This window comes from Anas platyrhynchos, chromosome 11, assembly GCF_047663525.1.
Source record: "Anas platyrhynchos isolate ZD024472 breed Pekin duck chromosome 11, IASCAAS_PekinDuck_T2T, whole genome shotgun sequence".
NCBI lineage: Eukaryota > Metazoa > Chordata > Aves > Anseriformes > Anatidae > Anas > Anas platyrhynchos.
Window position 1 is genome coordinate 10,394,644 of NC_092597.1, and position 23,034 is coordinate 10,417,677.

Sequence of the window (23,034 nt, forward strand, 5' to 3'; positions counted from 1 at the left end):
GAAAATTTTGTCTCTAATTCTGATATGTTTGCATAAGCAACGAATTCAGTTTTTTGCTGAAGGTGGGTGTGAGAACAGGAATACCTTAAAAGCACAGTGGGGAAGAAGGCAACTCAGAACACCCCCCCCTGCAGAGTAGTAGTTTTTCAAATTCAAACCAGTTACAGTTGGTTTATCTGAGTTTATGAGTAGCACATACAGAAAATTAAGCCTACCCTTTCTCTTTCAGAAACTTAAGCTAATCTTTATACCGAGATTGCAAGCAGGGAAGCATAATTGAAGAAATCAGCACAAGTCATACAAATAAAAGACTTACCAGCAGAGACATGAGAAATTTGTGAAGGTATACTATTTGAATACAACCGACTCTCAAAGATACGGCACCATCCACTTTTGACATATCAGTATAGGCTTCTCCCTCAGTAGCATATGGATATAAAGTCAGACTGAAACTGAAAACTTCATCTGCTACTATAGATACAGCCTAGAAAAGAAGAAATAATATATTTCAGCCATCAGTAGCTTCTAAGAAGGTACTTAATACAAGCGAAAACTGAATATATTGTCAGACTATCAGATATACTAATTAGATACAACTTTTTAAAAAACATCTGTTTAGACATCCATGCTTCACCATGTTTACAGGGAAAGAGGTGTTCACATGTAATCAAACATTTTCAAGAATACAATTTGTATTAAATTTCACTTGTACATGTAAAATTAATGAAGAGTCAATTAAGACTTAAAATCCTATAACTGTACTTTTTTATGAAGGGTCCTTGAATCAACATCTGTGACAATTATGTCTTTAAGTCGAGCAAAGAGTTCAGTTTGACTTGGCTGAAGTAGAAGAGATGAGTCAAGGCCTGTAAAGTATAAGAAAAGAAATGGCAGCACTGCATAACAGAAGTAGCACTCACTTTCAGGGTAGGGTGGACAACACAAATAAGGGAAGTGAGGGAAGGTCTTATTACATTATTCTTAAATCACATTGTTACAAACAATTCTGTGTTAATCTTGCAGTAATTCAACAAATACTACAAACCCACACGTGCATGCATACATACAAAAAAAAATATTGATTTTTTCTTGTTTCCAAATAAAATAAGTTATTTACAGCCTCTTCACCAAGAGGCATATGCACTACAAATTCTATTACATCCAAGGCAGGATAATTAGAAGTAATTTCCAACTACCACAATTTCTCCAAAATCAGAAAAGGGGGAGTGGTTTTTTTTGTTGCTTGTGTGTTTCTGTTTTTGTTTTTAGCAACATATTAAATCACATCTTAAAAAAAAAGTATTTTAAGTTCCAGAAATTTAAGTTCAGGGGGTGAGGGGAAAGAAACACAACCCAAAACAATAAACCCGAACAAAGTCTAGGAGTTCAAAAACAACTGAAACAGTTTTAAAACATTAAATAACTCAGGTGCACACACACCAAAAAACTACAAAATCTAGCACAACATGAGAAGTAACTCATAATCAAATTCATAGAATCACAGAATCATAGAATATCCTGAGTTGGAAGGGACCCTTAAGGATCATCAAGTCCAACTCTTGACACAGATTCCTTCCTCTCCAATTCCTTCAAAACTTCAACGCTAATTCCTTAGTACACCTTAGTAGATACCTTAGTAGTTGATTACGTTTATTCAGCTGCAGACCAAAACATTATGACATAGTAAAGGACTGACTTTGGAAAAAATACTACAAGCCACATTTGTTCCAAAGCACAAGAGAAAGAAGCATGTGCTGAAAATCTATACCTTAACTATCTTTCAGCTGAATTATCAGCAGTTGCTTTGAAATTAAAATACATGATAAGTAGTACTAACAATGAATTTAATACCTTGTATCTTGATCTCTGCAATATTCTTTTTTTCATCACAAATATTTAAACAGAAGGCATCCAGCTTGGCAAAAAGCTTGAAGGCAAAGATGTCCTTATCCTTGGAAGGTCTGGTCACTAAAAATAAGACAGAGGATCTATTTTCAAGGCACATCATGCGTGTTTTCAGTCAAACTCCTGAGAGCACTGGACGGCTGTTTTAGTTTAGTTACTGTGGTGTTCAGATGATTCAGTATTGTTTCCTATCATTTCATTCATCACCACTAGTATATAACTGCTATTGTTCTATCTTAGAGAAAGAAAACTCCTTCTGAAGCCAACTCTATTGATAAAACATGTCAGCATTTCCTTGTTCATCTGTGTCTAATATCACTCCCACCTAGTGTTAAGTCTCTACTGATACTTTTTTATTTTTTTAAATGAATGGTAAACGCTGCTGTAAGGAGAATAATTGCACAGTACTTTTAATATTAATTCAGCAGGTTCACAGTACTGTTTTTTTCAGGTTATCAAATGTCCTACTTCAAGACATATTAACAGAAAGCTTCAGCTTGTAAGAAATAGCCATCCTTGAAAGCCTTTTTCAGGCAGCAAACATCTAGGTTTTCTGAGAGCAAGTATTAAGGCTGTGGAGGATAAGGCGAGGTCAAGCACAGGTGTCAAAAATGACCTATGAGGGATAAACCAGAAACCATCAGACCTCACCATCAGACCATCAGACCGCACCTTCACTAACCGAGGATAGCAAATGTTAATACAAGAGCATAAATGTTTATGGATGTTGTTAAACAGCAGCAGCTTCTCAGTGTGCAGTCAAACCCAGGCCATTTCAAGTTAAAAACAACTCTAACCATAACCATTCTTCGCTAAACATCTCATTTCCAGTTCATGTGATGCTTGACTTTTGCACTTTGTGTTGAAGGAAGTGCAGCTGCTCCCCTCGGTGTCCACTGTTTTGACATAAATACATTTTTTGTTCCAGCAAGGAACAGCAAGATTTTCATTAGGCTGGCAAAGCACTTGACTACTTCTTCTCAAGTATACTTAAAGCCTGGAGAGCCACTGCAACATAAGCTTTGGTCCTCTCCCTGCTTTACGAAGTTAATCAGATTTCTCTAGGATTCGATCCTTTTGCCAGCATGCAACACACCCACCCAGACCCATCATTCTGACAAACACAAAAATACCTTTCTTTAATCTATTGTCATCTCGTTGCTTTTCTTCCTTAGTTGATGTCTCTCTACTGCTTTCATCCCCAGATGGACTAACAGCCGTTAGAAAACTGACAGCAGACATAAGGGCTTCTGTATGCAGCAGAATGTTTAATGATGAAAAAGCTACCTGTTCAAAACATGAGATTCCTCATCACAAAATATAACTAACAAGTAGAAGAGCTGGACTGAGGTGCAAAAGCACCCTACAGAGCATAGGTATCTTAGAAACAGAAAAGCCGTACGTGTTACACCAGCAACAAGTTACAAAGGAAAAAAGCTTTCTGTAAAGCAGAAAAGTGGTAAACTCAGAAAATAACTGAACCTGACAACAACTCAACAGCTCTGTTAAGCTATTACCTGGTTAGTACAAAAGCAAAGTGACAAAATGAATTCAGAAGCATTAAAAGAGAGGAAACTCATCATAACTTGATGACTAACAGAGAAACCCATCTGAATTAAGGCAGATAGCAGTTAGGTACTTAACCTCAGCCAGGATTCAGTCTTCTCAAGCATCATGCTCAGTCAAACCCAGACTCCTGCATGCTCATGCCATAACCCAGTACAACGTAAAGGGTAAGTGGCAAGTGGCTGCTACGTAGATACTCAGTATAATCATTTCTCAATAAATCCATTAAGGGAGCCCAAAAGGTGAAAATTGCCTGCACTGTAGTTTAGCAAAACTTATTACCACTTGAATTGGCTTGAAATTGGAAAAAAAAAAAAAAAAAAAGGGTTCAAATCCAATTCTTACAAATACAAGTCCTACTGAAGAGCTACAAACCTAATCATGTAGGGAAAGCTGAGTTCTCTAAGTATCAGCACTCTTCCACAGGGTGAAGTCAGCCAATTCAGCTGTATGTATCTACCCCAACACCTGTGGAATAAAACTGTCATCCCCCACTGGGACTTCCAGAGCCTTTTCTTAGAAAAAAAATGCCAGTATTAACTGGACTTCCCCGATGAAATCTGTAGAAACTGTAAAACTACACAGTTCTACTAAAAACTATTCAGGAATATTTCAGTTGTTGTGCCAGAAGAGGTCAGGCAAAATATTTGCAATAAAGTACAAAACGGAGAAAGATGTCTTTTGAACAAATAAGTCATGTTTTTCTTATTTTAGTAATAGGTCATCACACTATGGAAATAAACAAAACGAATTGTCAGTTTCCAGAGTTACTCAAGATACTGTTATTTCTTAGAATGAAAACTGACTCAGAAATATACCATTAGTACAAGAGTCAAAATTTAACAAGGTAGGTACATACTATTTTATAAATTATTGCATTAGAGTAAGATGTTTTTAAGTTCTTGCTCTGGAGAATGACAGAAGCGATAAAGAGGAGAACAGTATCACAAGAAACTCCTCAATCATATTTCAGAAATAGAACATGCTCCCCCCCCCCCCCCAAAAAAAAAAAGTCACTCACAAATGGATTTAGACTTCTTAAGAAATTTACCCAAAGTGCTAATTACATAGCTCACACAATACAAATACTCTATTTGACAAGAAAACAGAAAAACCTCGAGAACCAATATATTTTCCCCAAAGCAGGCATTTGAAATTTATTACTTCAAATGATTGAGAAGATAATGCATTCTTACATTGTTTTAATTTTATTCACATGAGCTAATAACTAGACAGCTTTTCTCCATAGTTAGGAAATAGACTAACATACCTCTCTAAAACTAAGAGTATAAAATATTCAGCTGCTTTGGATTTCTACATCTCCCCTGGTGCCAGAGGAAGAAATAATAAAAAAATAAAAAAATAAAAAACAGGAAAGCCAAAAAAACACCATCAATTCCCCACTTCTAAGCAAGCAAACCAAAGGAAAGCTAAAAAAAAATCTGCAGGCACTCACTTCAATCTTCTGTTCAGTGTTGTCAAAAGTTGTCTGAAAGTGTGGACCATTTCTGTCAGCCTGAAATGAATGATTAGCATGTAGCTTGTTAATTCAAACCACCCACTGTGCTCTTTAGAAGATACAAAACAATCCACTCTCTGAATAGTAGTTTTAAGACTTGATCAAGTACAGAAAAGGTTTAAAAAAAAAAAAAAAGTCGGCCTCTAGAAAAGCTTTATCTATACCTTGATATATTCCACCTTCAGAAGGTCCAAGCCAGGTTTATCTGAGGAACTAATTAGATGAAGGGGTGCTTTTTTACCTGTAACATAACACACAAAATACACACAAAAAATATAATTTTTTTTTTTTTTTTTTTTCCAGTGAACCAAAGGAATTTGTGCCTTGAACAAATAAGCTTTCAGTACAGTTTGTTAAAATATGTCGCACTGCCAAATACATAGCATTAGTTTCCCTTTGTATGTCTAAAACATAACACCGTTTTCCTTCTCCATCCAAACCTATTTATTTATCTAATAAGCACTAACATGATAGTCAAAAACTATCAACTGTACAATTGACACAAGCACTTCCAATGGAAAGTTGTATAATAAGTACTGTGCCTGTGCAACTGGAACAATAATTGAATTTTAGTGAGCACTAAAAGACAGGAGAGAGACAGTTTCAGACTACAGAATATATGTTATTTACTCCTCCTTCCTTACCTCCAATTTCATAGTAATCCAAGCTTATTGTCTTCAAATATGATACAGCTGCTAAATTATAGGTTTTGACTGTAGCCTCTGTCCCAAGATGCTTCACATCAAATACAAGTACTGTTTCTTCAGTTTTTTTTTGCCTGGTGAGCTCTAACAAAACCTGAATGAGCAAGAAATACACAGTAAGGCCATCTGTTCACAGATTTTATTTTCTTCGCTCAAAACAATAAAAGAGTACTAATATTAATGCCTTGTGAATATCTGATGGTGGGAGACAACTATTTTACAGACCTTACAGGTCTTGCTCTTCAGAAGTGACCTGCCCGGGTACTTGCTTTGTTCTACCATTGTTTGTGTTGTTGTTTTCTCCTTGGTCAAATTGTGTCTGGAGTGCTTTCGGTAGAAAATACTAGTTGCAAGAATGGGCTTATTAATTTTTTTTTTTGTGCATAACACACAACTCATACACACAATTGAAGACTGTTTTATTTACACTTCTTTATATCTTAGAAATAAACCATACGCTTAGAAATACATATATACATGTGTATTGTTTCTTTAGTGGCTATATTTTGTGTGTCCATTAAACTTGAAATAGAATAATGTTTTTTGTTATTTTAAGTAGTCTATATATAGAAGATTAAGGTAGAATTACAGAGACATACCTCTTTAATTTCAAACTTCAACTGAAGATCTGTCAGTTCCTCTTTAACAGGCTCCTTATTTCTTATTTCTTCTCCCTTAATCAGTGTCCTGTCAGTTTGTTCAGAACTTTCTTCAAAATCAAAATATTCTTCTTCAGAATCTACAGAACAGAAATGACCTCCTTCTTAGTGAAGGATAAGCTTATACCACGAACAGGGGTAAATCTACTGCTCTGTTTCCGATTCCAGTATCATTTCATACTGTACAACCTATTTAAACCTAAGCTGACCAAGTAGTTTTCAGATCTATATTGCTTTCTTCCCATTAGATGAAGATGAGAAAGTGAAAAAAAAAATTAAAGCTCTGTTAAAGCACTGGAGTTAGGCTGTATCGTTAGATATTAAAGAATCTATGTAGGGAAAAAACAGTTCTAAAGTAAACACCAAAGAAACAAGTTTCCCAGATTCCAGTGTACAGTTTCTCCCTAGAATTATGAAAATGAACAGTCAAATCCACAGTACGAATAAATTAATTTGCTATTTGTTCTTCTAGCTCTGCATCTACTGAACAAGTAAATGGCTGCTTACGCAAGTACATGTGCTTCAGACTTGTTATTTATCTTTTCCACGTGCCTGCCTTAAAGTCAATGCCTTAGACTTCAAACTCTTCAAGTAGCAGAACCAGCAAATTAGTTTTTGACTAAATCAGTGTAATTTAATTCTCAAACAGGTTCGTCACTTCAATTCCCTAAAAACACATCTCATGACATTTGGATAATTAAACTGGATTGCTAATAACAACTGAATGCAGTTTTTATTAATATCTCACTCATATTTGAAGAGGTTACTTACGTAGACAGAGTACGAATTCATCTCCAAAAGAAGGGTTTTGTTTTTTTAAAAATTAAGTTTCGTATTCTGATATAACAACAGCATCTTAATACTCATCTTACGCAGTGAAAGTTAGGTACAACCATGCTCATCCCTAGTATCCTTGTAACATGTTTTAAGAGCAATGATTGCCTGGAAATGTTAAGTTATTCCATAAACGTTGGCCACCTATTTTTACTAAGGGGCATGTACGTTTTCTTACCTGACACTATTTCTGCTAACAACTGGTGGGTATTAAGTAACCCTTTATCAACAACAGGAATTGCAGGAATCACTGCTACCTACACGGAGCAGAAAGAAGAAACCATTATTTTGAAGTTCATGTAACATGGTATGCTCTGTGATATTTTCCACTGGTTATGCATCTTTCAACTGGCCTTCCACATATTTCTTAGAAATACGCGTTTCTCCAACACTTATACTGAAGCCAACAGACAGTGATAAAGTCTCAGGTAACCTTATTTGAATAAGCCCAGCATGTTCTGATATTAAGTTGTATTGGCACCACTCTGCCTAGCTCAGATGGACAACAGATCTCTTACTTTAAATGAAAAAGAGAAAGGACATTAGCAGGAATTCACAATCACTTTGTGTCTTCTTATTTATTTTTTAAATTTCAGTTTTATTAATTGTAGTTAGCTTACCTTTGTGCTTGCAATTGGCATAGATGTCTTCTGAGGTAATGGAATGCTATCAATCAGATCAGAAATTGCCTTGATTTTCTTGTCAGAGAGCCTGATATGTACCAAAGGAAGCCCTCCTGACACTTTAAACCTTAAAAAAAAAAAAAAATCACTCCAAGGAAAAAAAAACAGTACATATCAATTCTTCATTTAAAATGTTACTAGTAACTATGCTAATATATAAATATCATATCACATCACAGAAAAGCTAGTGAATCTGTATTAAAAATAGGTGTTGGACTCATTAAAATGACTTTTTTTAGTCAGTAACAAGTGAAGGTGACTACAGAATTGGTAGAGAAGAAAAGGTGTTTAAAAAGTAGTAAGTCAACTGTTTCCTACATTAACATGTTACTAAACCCTTGCAGAAGATATATTTTTCTTCTTTTCTGTAAATACGCAGTATTTGAAGTCCTCTAAATATTAATACATTACTTGGCCATCCTGCTGTCTTTTTCCACCATCGATTTTGCCAGCTGTACATGAATATCCATAGGCTGTAAAACATGCAAAGTTGATGGATGTTGAAAACGAGCCTTCTTCCAGTCTTCACCTGTAAGTATTCAATCACCTTAGATGAAAAACATTGCCTGCTAATTGCTCTATCTAACGCACTGTGCGTTATCAAACAGCATCCCCAGGAAAACTTAAAAGAACCCACTCACAAATTGAAAAAGCCAGAACTATTTAGGGTGAACTATTTTAAGATTTTAAGAGATTTTCAATATATTTTCAGTATTCCTTAACACTATATTAACTTAGCAGCCTTAATCCAATTCCACACTAAAAGACACATCTGAATATAAAGTTTTAAAAAGTAACCTAGCATTTTGGTAACTGTAAAATATAAGTACAGATTAAATATTACTACGGGCAACTTTAGTACATTTGCCAGAGCATTAAGGAAAACGTAACAGTCCTATGCATTTATGTTGCTCACTGGCAAAGAAATAATACACCAGTCTCAAAACAAAAAACAAGCAGGTGCTTTAAGAGAAATTAACATGCAAACTTTTCTTAGTTGAATACCTGAGAGCAGACTATTACAATCTTTTACATAACTATTATTTTTTCTTTGCTATCTTTCTTTAAAAATATTTTTACTAATTACAGGCAATTATCCTCAATCAATCCTCTGAGTAAACAGCAACTATGTTTTGTTACCTGCTCTTCCAAAAAGAAGTTGCACATTTTTTATTTCCACGTCAAACTTGTCATAAGCTTTGTCCATTATCTCCTCTAAAGATGAAAAGCTAGAAGCTTGACTACTGCCTTGATTTATGCTGTTCAGCTAAACACATAAGGACAAGACAAAGTTAAGTCTCAAACTTACATATATTTACATGCTATTAATTCCAGTGAAGGTGAAAAAGACAATTCGTAGGAGTTTATGATTGCCATTTGGACTCTTACAGAGATGAGATCTTTATTTCTTTAACACTTCACTCAGCAAGGATAGATAGAATATTTTTTTTATTGCTCCTCATGCTATCGAACCGTTCAAATTCAAGTAATGTAAAATTAACTCTCATTATTAGTTTATTGCTGGAGTACAACCGAAATATTTACTTGGCTAAAATGAAGTTAAAAAATCATCATTTTTCAGTTTTACAGGAACAAGGAAATGAACTTTCAAGCTCCAAGAAAAAAAAAAGGTATTTTATTTTATCTGTTAAAGATACATCTTTCTATAAAAAAAGAAAAGGGTAAACATTCACATTTTGCTGAAGACATGGAAGATTAAAACTACTGAGATTATGATTCACCAAATATGGAAATATTCTATTGGCGGACTAACTAGTAAAACTATGTCAAAAGACAACCTAACAGCTCTGAATACTGAACACACTGAAGACAATGAAACCGCTGACCCCAACTGATTCTGTAGTAAGCATACGATGTGAAAACATATTCAAAGATGACCACCTTCATCTTCTGAAAACCATACAGTTCCAAATGACAGCTATGTTAAAAGAAGAAGAGTATTTTCTTCCTCTGAGTTTATAAAAGATCATTTATATACCTGAAATGTACCGAAGTCCAAAATCAGCAAATCTGAATTTTCATGGTAGAAACCTGTCCGCGGAACCACAAGGTAGGATGGCTTCAGATTGATCTTCAAGTCAAGGACTTTCCTCATTTCGATAATATGAGCTAATCCTTAAATAAAAGGAAAGGTACATTAAAATTGAAATACTAGTCACAAGTAAAATAGTTGTTCCGGACCACACATAAAAAGATGTTATCTCAAAGACAGGGCATCTTGAATGAAGTCTTATTTTCATACAAGTTTGTTTTCATAGAATCATAGAATTGGTTTCCGTAAAGAAAAATTAATCACAGAAAGGCATTTTCCCACTAAGCTGAATGCTTCTCCCCACAAAGCATCCATTAATCCAAGTCAAAAGAAAAAACTCAAAGGAAAAAAATTAGTCATTCTATTTAGCCAGCAAACCACACACAAGCAGTTTTGCAAATCATATAGAAACATTTTATGATGTTTATGATATATAAAAATTTATATTTTACGAAATTACTTCACGTGAGATACATGTTATCTTACCTGTAGCAGTTCTTTCTTTGATTTCTTCCAGCTTCATTAACGTGGCTGATGTTAATCTTTCAAGATCCATTCCCTTACTTGTCTGGAAGAACTCTACCATAGCATTTATTGTTCTCTTTTCAGAAAGGAGAGAGATACAAGAATTATCAACATATACAGAAGTCATTCAGTTAAAAAATACAAAATAGATCTTGACTGAGCAAAAAGAATTAGAACAACAGTAGAGGAAGAGAAGAATCAGAAAAAGAGGGAATAATTTTGTTAACTACTCACTGCATCGTATTTTATTTCCACAGGCTGCGATTCAATACTAAGACTCTGATCAGCAGTACTATCTTCAGGGTTAATATTAAACTCTATGTTAAGTAAAGAAGACTTGCTATCCCCTATGGAAGCCACAAGAGATGGTACAATGTTTTCTTGTCTCAGGCCTGTAACGTACCAGTTTTCAAGCTTGGCTTCCACCCTAAAGAAGATGAGAAGTTAAATATTATATTTAATTAGAATACAGAACACAGTTCCATCTACTAAAAACAAGCAAGATGAGAAAGGCTTTGGTAAAGGAAAACAAAACCAACCTAGCTTCATAGGACTAGCATACCACATGGTTAAGAAATTGTAAAATTAACAGATTAGGGAAAAATATGTAGGAAGCACGTTGTTCACAGCAAGACAAGGATGGTATTATATTTTTACCTTCTGTCATCTGCAAAATGGAGTAAAAACTTTTAGCTCATATTTACTGAGAAAATCAATTCCAAGAGTAAATAGGTAGAATATTTATACTACAGGTGAAAAAGTAGTAAAAATGTTAACTATTACTTATTGATTTAAAAACAATTTATGGCACTTGGTTTGGAGCAAATGGATACCCTTTACTGCCAGCTTCCTTAGGAACAGTGGGAAGCAAAATCAGCAGAAAAATGTCTATGAAAGAAAGAGCAGTTTGGTGGTGTCCACATGCCTAATTTCATTCATATTTTGAAGTAACTATTAGACATAAAACCAGTCCTAGGGTCCTGGTTCACTAACATTGGAATTTATTGACTCTTTGGGCATAATTGAAGTCATAAACCTGACTTTATTGAGATAATCTAATGATATTTTTCCAGAAAATTAAGATCACGGGTATTTTTTACCTACTGTTCCAGTCTTGCCAACTAAATTATATGGCACACTTTGGTAAAAACTTTTTCAAAGCTTTTTTTTTTTTCCCAGCACTGAGTCCACACTTTTAATACTCCCCCCATAAATGCTTTCAGCAAAATTATTTCCACAATAAACAACTGAACTGGTGATCTTATGCATCACGTCAAAATATAATAGAACTGCAAATCAAAGTGGAAAAAAAATGCACACAGTCTCATTTTCTAGCCGCTGAAACATTATTCCTTGACTGCATAACACAATTTGTGCTCAGTATCTCTGATGTGCCCTTTCGTAATGGGGGACAAAGGTCTCAGCTCCCCCTGCGCTGGTTTATCTCCCACCCACAACAGACAGACATAGATTTTCTTTTCTGTAGGAAGTATCAAGCAGCACATTTGGTAGCTTGGCTGGAATGTAAACAGCTCAAACATTTCACACTGCTTAAGCATCAATTCCCAAAATACTCAGCACTTCAACATCTGGATTCAAGAAAAAGATTACTCATATTCACACAGAGCAACAAGTAGGATTCCTTTCTTCATTCCCTCCAATATTATTTATCAAATCAACAACTTTTAAAATTATCTAAAACGACTGAAATATCTGAGTCCCTGTAAACATTACAAGTCAACATATAACATCATACAAAGAAAACTACCCAAGCAAAAAAGGTTAGAAATTTGAAAAAGAAGTAATGTTACTACAAAAAAAAAAAAAATAAAATAAAATAAAAAATCAATCTAATTACTTAATGGCTTGTGCTCCTGGGCGTTGTGATATTTTCGTACTCAGATCAATTATTTGTACTTTAAGAGTTTCTGCCACATTCTTGTCTTCTTTAATTGTAAGAGAAGTGCTTAAGAGCTTCAGTGTCACAACATGAGCAATGTACTAGTGAGAAGGACAGAGAAAACTGAAATTAGTCATCTTGATCTGAAATTTTTTTTGGAGCTCGTAATTTAAATCCATCTAATGAAATGTGGAATTGCAACTATTCCAGTAGCCATACATCCTCATGCAGGAACCTAGCTATACAGAACTTTCATTCAACCCTCACCAGTCAATTCTGCAATATAAAATAACTTATTTTAACAAATGCTGAGCAAATAAAAACTGTATTTCTTTTTACAATTCATAGAGTTTAGGCTGTAAATCAAGTGCAGATAAGCTACACTCCATACAGAGCTAGCAAGACAAGTAAACAAAATTGTTATAATCACACCAAATATCTACAGTTTAGAAGTCATTGCATAAATGCCTTCATTCTTCCTGCTTAATGTCAGGTATCAACCTTGTCAAGGATGCGTAAGCCTTTCCATGTACCATTTGTGACTACATCAATCACTATCTTAAGAATCAGATCATACTTCCCAATTCCATTTGAAGCCTGCACATTTCTACGTGGTATTGGCAGAGATGAAAGCATCTTTACACTTTACATTTGTCCAAATTAAAAATTGAAGTTTTTCTACAGAATTGGGCAAGAATGCATGAAACAAAAGAACGCAGCAGTACTGGGCACAGTTTAGGTTGTTCATCTTTGCTGGTAACAAAGGCACGTTGCTGCTCTTCTCTTTTCAATTTAACTAGAACAAAAGTACACACGATCATGCAGAGGCTGGGATTTTGCCCCTCAAATAATTCTGAGTTTCCCTGCCTACATGTGAAGCACATGTAGGCTTACAATGACAAAATTTAACACATACACACAAGGGTGGAAGACTGGAGCATTCAGTTAGGTAAGCAGGCGAAAATTGACAAGTCTCCTTGAAGGAAACAAAGAAGTGCTTCTTTAAGTGACGAGCAACTAGAAGCAGAGCCACCAGTCATGTTCAGATTTAAAACAAGAATGGTAATAGCACTGACTAAAAATAGCCATACTGAAAGAAACCTTAACATTAAACACATTCTCTTTGTCTCCTTTGTAACTTTCAACTGATAAACACTGCCAAGAATACTATACCAGCAAGTTGATATTTTATTCCTTTGCTTAACAAGTGAAAAAATATCCATCACAAAAGTGTTCTTTTTTAAATATACGCTTTTCTAATTTATGCTTTCCTTCCTGTTGTAGAAACAAGCATAACAGGTATCTTCGAGCACTTCTTATGAGAACAAAGGTTTCAACAGGAACATAACATGATCCCTCTAACAAAGGCATCCCAGGAAGTGGCAAGAATTAGATGAAACAGAAAATAATCACATGGTAATGTTCACCTTTATACAAACAACATCTCAATTATCAGAATAACTGACTTCTGGATTTACAGAACAGTCAAGACAACCATACAGGCTAGTTGTTTTTTGCCACAACAGGAAGCAAGAGATAAATGCTATTTTTTTCATTCTTCCAGTTTGGTACTCCTATATCACTCCACATTAGAGCTATGAATAAGGCAAAACATCCAAGAAAACATTAGCCGTTCTTCATGCTTTCTCACTAAGTATGTATATGTTTATTTATCTTATTTATATATTTATATATTTTTACCAACACATTCTTTAGCTTAAGAATAACATGTGTCTGAAAGTTGTTTTTTTTGTCTGTTTGTTTTTAAACCACCCTTTAAGAGTCATTTACCTGTTTTGGTAAGGAAAGGTGATGGGAGCTATCACTATAGCCGATAGCAGTAAAGAGCTTAGCTTTCTCTTCTGGTGTCATTAGTTCATCAATAGCTTTAAAAAAAAAAATGTACACTTGAGTACAGCTAAAAACATGAGAGGAGAATTGGATATGGTTACTAACTGAAGTTCTGCTGACACAAAGCTCATCTTCTGTTTCTCCATACTGCAGTATGTTCCATATTATAAAATAATAACCAGCCTTCATATATGGCATTATATACATAGCAGTGAAATCATTTATTAGACTACCCATAATTTCCAAATACAAAACTAACTTTGAGTACTATTAGAATACATCACTCATCCTGACAGCAATCAACAGATTACGGTATTTCACTTCATGCATATCGCGCTACAGCTGTAAACTCGATGTTCTTCTTCTTATAAAGTTCTAAAATACTTATAGCCATTTCAGAAAAGGGCCGTATTTCTCAACTCAACAGTCAGTAACAGTATGTTATACTATAAAATAGATCTATACTGTATGGCACTGTCTATGCCATACTCTCTTCTGTATAGTAGCAAGGAAGATATATTTTAACTTGCTTCTTTATCATTATTGAAGTATATAGTAACTTGAAAATCTATTTAGAAGTTAGTATGTTACACTTACTTTCAGGAACTGATGATTCTTCATCTTCCTTTTTTCTAGATTCTCTCTTACCCCAGAAACCACTAAACCATCCTCCACTTTTTTTTTCACCTTCAGCGGCTTTCTTCTTCAGTAGTTTCTGTCCTGATCTTATCGTCTACAAACCAGACATTAGAATATGTAACTAATTATTATATATGCTTTTTTCTGTAAATAATTCATGTATGCATGCATGTATGTTGAATAGATATCTGAGAGACAGCAACATCACACCTGCAAGGGATTAAGATCACTGACTCAGCATACAAACAAAAAGAGGGCTGGGGAGTAGGGAGAGTGGAGGTGGAGAGAATGCAAGTGTGCGTTACTTTGGGTGCCCTTACTCTTGTCATTTCACTAGCATTTATAGTGCAAAAAGGCAGGAACCATATGAAAAGAGAATGAGTGGGGATACGAAAAACAATTACATTCCTAACATTACAATAACAAACATGATGACGGAGCCTGTACAGCTACATATATTTAGTAATACTTATTTTTTTTTCTTACATCATAGTCATACTTTCTATTTGCATTAAGAAAAAAAATCTAGGTATGGCCACGGTATCTCAAAAGCAAGCAAGCAACATCATTACTGGTTTTTCATGTTATTTTATATGCATTCCAGATGCGTTGATTTCCAAAATAAAATGCTTATTTTATCTACCTTTCAACAATTTTATCATAGTTATTCTTTAATTAGACTGGCTATCCACTTGAAAAGGAACAGAATACAGATAGTATGGTAACAGTTGTATATGTTTGATTCAAATACCTGCAGAAGCAGTCTCAAAATAACATAAGTCAAAGGAAGAAAACAATCACAAAACCCTGAGACAGTCACCTGAATGGTACAGAGTACACAGTAGAAACACTGTGCACACACCATGTTAAGTTTCAGGGACTGGTATCCAGTTTGGAAATTGATTTACTCCTATCCTGTAAAGACTGGCAACTTGCCTTCTCTCTTCCCCATCCAGTCATTCGTCACCACATTTTTTTTTCAAGATTTTATCATGATAATCTTACTTGAAGTGTTAAAATAAGACTGAACAGAAATCATTTCTTACCTCAACTTGTGCTTGTTGTCTTGCTAGGATTATATTGAAGACATCAAGCTTTCTTTCTAGGTCCTGTAAAAATGTATGATGAAATCATTTGCCTCTCGACAACACTTAGGAGATGCTCTCCAATACAATTGCTCTACCAGCCCCTTCATATTTATACTCCAATTTCTTCCAAGACATGCTCCTTTCTTTCCAGAGTGTACCTCCTGCCAAAGTTCACTAAAAGGTGATGTTTGATGTCAGACAGACTGATTTATTTTTTTTTAATAATCTTGCACTTCAGTAAACATGTCCAAGATCATTACTCTGCAACTAAGAGAGGTTAATTTAACAGCATTTCACTTGAATTCTTTCTTTTCCCTATAGGTTACATTGCACTTCTGATGAAAACTTTCCAGAGCTCTTCTGCTCTAGTGAAACTATCAACCTTGATTACTGTCATGTACATTTGAAGAATTATTTAAGGGACCAAAGCATACCTTCTCTCCAGAAAAACATCACATACCTGAATTTGCCTCTGTGTTTCTTCTGACAGTTTACTCTGTGTCAGCTTATTTTTGTACATGTTCTTATAACTCTTCAGAAGCTGCCTGTGTTGTTTCATGTTACTCCACGACCACATACGAGTACGTCTTCTGATGTGAATTTCAAGAACACTGTCACCTGCATATTTCCACCTACAACAATTCCCCACTTGTGAGCAATTTCCTATTTCATTTTGTGCAAGGCAACTTAAACATTGCAGAGGATGCATAGCATGTTAGTATGCACTTGGTTCACCACATCATTTAAGTAACTTTGTTTATAAAACTTTTAATGGTTTCAACATCACTTCTGAAAAAGACTGATGGATTACATTTAATGCCTGAAGAACTATAAACTGACATTCGCTATTGACTTCTGCATGTTTACAAATTTGGGCTGTAATAGCACTAAGTACAATTACTTGATGCTGTTTGTCAAAGCGCTTAAGTACTCAGAAAGAGATCCATTAAAAATTATCAATTCAAAACTAAGAACTAGTATTAGAGTTGACATACGTTTACCTTGTAAAACGTTGCCTAATTTTTTCTTCAGTCATTCTAAAACTGCATTCTAATCTCCAGAGCAAACATTGGCTTTTTGTCAGAGATTCTGGGATCAAAGTTAGCTTTCAAGAAATTTCCATCAGTTATTTATTTCTTTCACATAATCCTTCAGCAAACTGTTTTTTTTTTTTTTTTTTAACTTGGCTAAGCAAAGCTATGTCAAAGTTAGGATACATGCAATCTCATTTTAAAACTGTATTAACCACAAAGGAGAATTAAAAGCCTGGAAAGGACTATAGCACCTCCCAAAAAAAATGTATGAACATATTCAGCTTACCATTGTCTGGCATTTTTATGGACAGATACATTTGGCCTAAATCTTCTGTACGGTGCATTGCGAACCATGTAATCTACGGACTCCAGAAGGTCTATCATGCTGAGGTACTAAACACAGGAAAACAAGCTTCTTGGCAAAGGTTCAGATGCCATTCCTTACATGCAATGATTAAAATACATTTATTTGTTTACCATGGCCTTCAGTACTCCCCAAACTACATAGAAATATAAGCCTATGCATCTTCATTAGTACATATAAGTAGACTAACAACTATACCTATTGTTCTCAGAGGACACCACCAGCGGAATTTCTGGTCTCCTTGAAGAACAAAGTACATGTATCATTGTTCCCCAGCAATCTAAATTAATTCCTTGATAATTCAGTGGGCTTTGTTGTCAAAGACAGTATACACCATTCATTCCCATCCTTGCCTCTCTTCAGTTATAGTATCAGCTTACGGTTTTCACAGTTAAAGTAAGGTAAGGACTATTCAAAAGAATGATTCCATTCTCTGTGTGAAGGAAATGCTACTGAAAGTGATGTCCCCAGAGGGTCCACAGATAACAGAGTCAGAGTACCTGGATCTAGTGGAATGATCGACTGTTACATAGTGAGAAAAGGACTTGAGACTTCACCCCAATTACTGATACACATTTCAGTCCATGCACCTATAAATGTAACTCCCAAAGAACACCGTTTTTCAACAACAAAAATACCCTACGCAAAAAATGCTCAAATACTGAAGTAGGTGATAACATACACCAAGCCAACTTACCTGTGGCTTAGTGAGTTCAATGGCAATTCTCTGTACTTCTACATTACAATCAAGCTTGGGAGTTTTCAGTTCTACTTCTGCATATGGGTTGATATAGAGTCTTGCAGAGGCTGATACTGGTCTAAAAACTTAAGAATTCAAATTATGTGTATATTTATAATCAAAATACATCTTAGAAGTACTTAAGTGCACTGCCTGATATATCAAACTTCATAGGGATAATGCATATGCCCAAGACCCATAGAAACAGCACGTGATTCTTACTACAAATAAGCTTAGTCCAGCGTTAGTCAAAGAGAAGATAAGCTCTGAGATCACAGCATGGCTCGGGTTGGAAGGGACCTTAAAGATCATCTAACTCCAACCCCACTGCCATAGGCAGGGATGCCACCCACTCAATCAGGTTGACAAAGGCCCCATCCAGCCTGGCCTTAAACACCTCCAGGGATGGGGCATTCACAGCTTCTCTGGCCAACCTGCTCCAGTGCTCCACTGCCCTTACAATGAAGAACTTACTCCTAATGTCCATTCTAAATCTGTTCTCTTTGAGTTTAAGACCACTCCCCGTTGTCCTATTATTATCTACCCAAGTAGAGTCCTTCTCCATCTTTTTTATAAGACCCCTTTAAGTATTGAAAGGTTACAATGAGGTCTCCCCAGAGCCTTCTCTTTTCCATTCTGAACATCCCCAGCTCTGTAAGAGATCTTACATTAATCTGTTAATGTGACAGAGGTATTAGTTTTTTGTAAAATGAAGCTACTATGGGCCTGCCTGCATAATCAGGTCAGACTAATTAGCATACTCAAAGGAGCATATATTCATATAGTTTACTTACTATATTGGTAGTCTTGAGACTGGTTACCACCACATGGAATTCCTCTTTTCAGCTGATCCTGTGAAGAAATATGATACTGTCTAATAATTGCTGAAAGGTACTAATTTTGGACAGTTCCCTACAGTTTAAGAAGACCAACTCCAATTCACATGTTTTCTGCAGGAGTTTTCTCCCCCTCTGCATCGCCAAAAGGCATAGTTAATATAGCACAAGTACTTACGAGTAAAAAGTTTTAATATACCTTTTTTTTTTAAATAAAAAAAGATTAAAGTTTCTCTCTTCAAGGGGAAGGTTAGTACAGTTTTCATTCAACTTTGTTTAGAGGTTCATGGAACCTTGAAATCTTTCAAAAACCGATGTGTATGAACTTAGAAATATCATAGCTCATGTACACGTTCAAACACATAGCATAATAGATCAAGCATACTGAGAATAAATATTCATAAACTACCCCTTCTCATGTTTAGCTCATGAGGCCACTTAAGCCTTCCAGTGTTTCACGGGTAAGAGGAAAGACCTAAGATAGAAAGAAGTCAGGAAAGTAATGCAACAGCCTGAGAGGTCTCAGAAATACCATGCTAGAGCTGAGTCTTCATTCAGCATGATGTCTGTTTGCCGCTACAATCTTTCCACAATTTATTGAGAATGCTGTATTTGATGCTACCCAAACATTTTAGCTAGATTCCAAATTGCAATGGCACAATCAGTTAAAACAGGAGACATGCTTTTAGGAAAAAATATGTATTATTGCATGTATTACATGAAAGCAGATGAAATGCTTGTTCCTGTCATATTTTACAAAGTCTGTCAACATTAAGAGTCGTTTTTACGTGGAAAATATTCTGCAATTATGAATTTCTTCAACCAATTCCTTTTCCCAGTTCCTTAATTAAAAACAGCCTTGCATTTTATAAAAAGGTACATTTCTCATTAAAAATATTTGTATTTCAACTTATTTTCTGTCTACTCCTCCACAGTAATAAAAGCTAGCTTTTCATTAAGATTAAGCTTGTAACAGCTAATCTCACAAATAGCCATATGCTCACGTTATTTAAATATGAAGACTGTTGTATGAAAGTGACAGATTGCTATGGATTACACAGCTTATTTTAACTACAAGTCTGACCAATGAGCTACAATAATAAATACGATTTCTGGATAATACCGTTTAAAAGTAAGACTAAAATGGCCTGTCTGGATAGAAGGTCCAGCTTTCCAGGAAACAGGCTACACTATGAACTACATATAAAATGTATTCAGGTCTTTAATACAGTAAATGCTACTAAAAACATGTTATTTGCTGTTTATTTTATTTATGTAAGTGTTTTAAAATTGTGAAACAGAGAGGACTTATCAAGCTGCTGAAAGGATTTCCACAAGTAATCTTATGCCCATGCCAAATTCCAGTCTTCCCCCATGTTTCTTCAAGTCTTCTCAGATGTGTTCTGAGCTGCTTCCCGCTTTACTTCTCTTCCCCTTCTAGACCCAGGGCCATAAAGGTTGCCAAATTCACCAAAGCACAGAAAGACAACTAATAACAACCGACAGAATTTTAACTCACAGAAATGCTGCATCAGAAGCTGCAGTTATGACCTCAAAAGAAATGCCCCATCACAAGACGCAAAACAACCAAATGACAATCCCAGCATGCAATGTGACACTAGTACACAGTGCCTAAACTGCTAAGGATTTCAAGAACTAGAAAAACTGCAAGTGGTGAGATGCTTTGAGTTAACAGGTGATCAGAATACTAGACACCATCTGCTACAGTGGAATTGTTCTGCCCTCAACCCTCAAAGAAAAGTTCACATGCAGGACATACCACAGGCTTTTGAAACAGGAAACTCCATTTTATAGTCTTGGAGAGCCAAGCTCCCACTTCTTTCAAACATTATCTGTTAAGAACTCAATCGATTATGTCAGGTAAGCCAGTGTTAGATGGCCACAATACCATCTGCCCACAAGCATGTAAAGCACTGATTCACCAAGGAGCTTTTCCTGTGCAACATGTGCTAGGTGACCCTGCTTGGCAGAGGGGAGGGGCATGGGGGACAACTAGATCTCCTGAGGTCCTTTCGAAGCTCAACCATTCTGTGATTCTGTGGACAATTTTGGCCTGATGCATTTGAAGAAATAAGGCTTTTGCTGCTGTCAATTCAAACAGTGTATTCTGTGCATATGGGTTTGCATTTACATCTTACTTCAGACTGGTTGAGATCTAACAGAGAAAACATCCACAGACAAGCTATGACACCAGTGTCTGCAAGTATGATCAAATGTCACTCACTCCACACTAACTCTGAAAACACTGACATTGACTTGGCTGTTACTAATATGCAACCATCTCCGCTAAACTAGAAAGGCACAAGGGAAAATGCTCTGAGGTAATTCAGCTACTTAAACAAAGCAAGAGACTACAGACAGGATAAAAAATCCGCATATTCACAGCATCTTCTTCATACAGTGAACTTAACACCCCAGCTTTGAGAAAAAAAAAAAATTACTCTACAATGGGAACTTGAACAGAATAAAAGGACGTCTTAGATCCATGTAACAAGCAAGATTCAGAGTATATTTCTTTCCTCGCTGGTTGGTTTTACACTTAAGTTTTGAATCACCCTTCCCTATTAGCATGAAGCCTACCTGGTTAAGTGTATCTTTTGTTAACTAGGAAAAAAAATAAAAAAAAGACACGTCTAAAAGACAAGCACAAAAGAAAAGAAAACAAGGGAAACAAGCTGTACTGTACAAGGATACACAGAATATTTGCATAACCTCTAAACAAGCTGCTTTTTAACCAAATGAACGTCATAGCCATCTGAAATAAACTTAACAGTAATGGTGCCTTTACAGTTCAGTAGTCCTCATCTGTAGCACAGAAAGAGAATGTTTGCCCTCAAACATAATTTGTATCTATACAACTGCCCTATTCATAGCACAAACGTTCCCAGTTCCCCTTCTGAGGAAGTTAAACTTGTGAGAGAAAGCAGAAATGAAAGCAAAGACAAGCAAGTACTTCATAGATTTACAACATCAAAAGCTGCATGACACCATTACTCATGTAGCTAACAGCTACTCAAAACATGAACAAAGCAGAAGTAGAGAGAGCACCTCCAAGAAACTCACATACTTAAATTTGAGTTCAAAATGCTAGTTTAATGAAAAGAATAAAATATATGCCTCTTGTTCTGTATGCAAGTTACACTCACTGCCCTCATGTTGTGTCTCATCTGCAATGGAGCCCCTTCATGTATTTCAGTCTCTTCAGTCTGACAAGTGGAGCATATTTATTCATTCATACATAAACTTACTCTAATAAACCTCTTCCAAAATTTTAACAGAGCTGCTTCCCACAATGAGGGATGATACCTTAATAGAAATACTATATTAACCCCTCTAACTTTAAAGTCTGAGGATTGACACCCACTACCTATAAGCTTTGGTTTGTTTGTTTAAAAAAAAAACTTTTTGCTTTAACATCTTGTTCTTCTGTTTGGTTTTGTTTCAGTCACACAGCTTAGGAATCTGGATAACACATGATACAAGTTTCTGCTCTGATAAGGACATAATATTCTGAAATTTTATTAATTCTGTGTTCATTTAATAACTTAATTTTCATTCCAGTAGCTATATTAGACCTCATATAGCCCAGATACTAACAAACATTATCCAGTAGCGGCAAGATGAACATGCCAACAAAACTGATTTTAAAGACCCAATATGTGACCATTTCTAAATCCATAGGAGTTGGTAACAAAAAAGGTAACAAAACAGGATTAGTGTTAATGGTGTGATGGATTAACATATGACTCTGGTATCAAAATAGAGTTGACCAAAATGCATGAGACTGGGGGGTTGTAGAAATTAATATGGCATAAGTTAAAATACTACAAGATATTCAACACATTTTCTTCTACATTACCAGTATTTGTTCACGGGAGCCATGATAATACATTTTGCTGTGTACATTCCAATAAGCACTGAGGCTGTCCAAGCACAAAAGCTACGTAGGGGTAAAAAAAAAAATAATAATAATCAACAGATTTCATACTCAGTATTCAATCCATACTATGAATTTAGCTTTCCATTTGAGAAAACAAAGGCATGTTAGACAGCAAATATACTACAAGCATTGAGATGCATTTAATCTTTTAAGCACTAAGATGCATATAATCTT

At 35.4% G+C, this 23,034-nt stretch overlaps 1 protein-coding gene across 3 annotated transcripts in view; it reads right to left on the minus strand.

Moving 5' to 3' along the window:
• Positions 1 to 23,034, minus strand: part of VPS13C (vacuolar protein sorting 13 homolog C) — an 88,893-nt gene that overhangs the window by 52,908 nt on the left and 12,951 nt on the right. For all 3 annotated transcript variants that reach the window (XM_038184884.2, XM_027465721.3, XM_038184885.2), the window contains 24 exons: positions 22,780 to 22,860; positions 18,858 to 18,915; positions 18,022 to 18,149; positions 17,247 to 17,353; positions 16,387 to 16,558; positions 15,885 to 15,947; positions 14,797 to 14,932; positions 14,140 to 14,234; positions 12,307 to 12,449; positions 10,683 to 10,875; positions 10,410 to 10,524; positions 9,870 to 10,006; positions 9,011 to 9,137; positions 8,282 to 8,399; positions 7,808 to 7,937; positions 7,366 to 7,444; positions 6,294 to 6,433; positions 5,635 to 5,788; positions 5,155 to 5,231; positions 4,928 to 4,987; positions 3,039 to 3,192; positions 1,852 to 1,968; positions 763 to 866; positions 317 to 484 (listed from right to left, as the gene is read on the minus strand). In XM_038184884.2, coding sequence (XP_038040812.1) covers positions 317 to 484; positions 763 to 866; positions 1,852 to 1,968; positions 3,039 to 3,192; positions 4,928 to 4,987; positions 5,155 to 5,231; positions 5,635 to 5,788; positions 6,294 to 6,433; positions 7,366 to 7,444; positions 7,808 to 7,937; positions 8,282 to 8,399; positions 9,011 to 9,137; positions 9,870 to 10,006; positions 10,410 to 10,524; positions 10,683 to 10,875; positions 12,307 to 12,449; positions 14,140 to 14,234; positions 14,797 to 14,932; positions 15,885 to 15,947; positions 16,387 to 16,558; positions 17,247 to 17,353; positions 18,022 to 18,149; positions 18,858 to 18,915; positions 22,780 to 22,860 — 2,856 coding nt within the window. The remainder of the gene's footprint in view (positions 1 to 316; positions 485 to 762; positions 867 to 1,851; positions 1,969 to 3,038; positions 3,193 to 4,927; positions 4,988 to 5,154; positions 5,232 to 5,634; positions 5,789 to 6,293; positions 6,434 to 7,365; positions 7,445 to 7,807; positions 7,938 to 8,281; positions 8,400 to 9,010; positions 9,138 to 9,869; positions 10,007 to 10,409; positions 10,525 to 10,682; positions 10,876 to 12,306; positions 12,450 to 14,139; positions 14,235 to 14,796; positions 14,933 to 15,884; positions 15,948 to 16,386; positions 16,559 to 17,246; positions 17,354 to 18,021; positions 18,150 to 18,857; positions 18,916 to 22,779; positions 22,861 to 23,034) is intronic.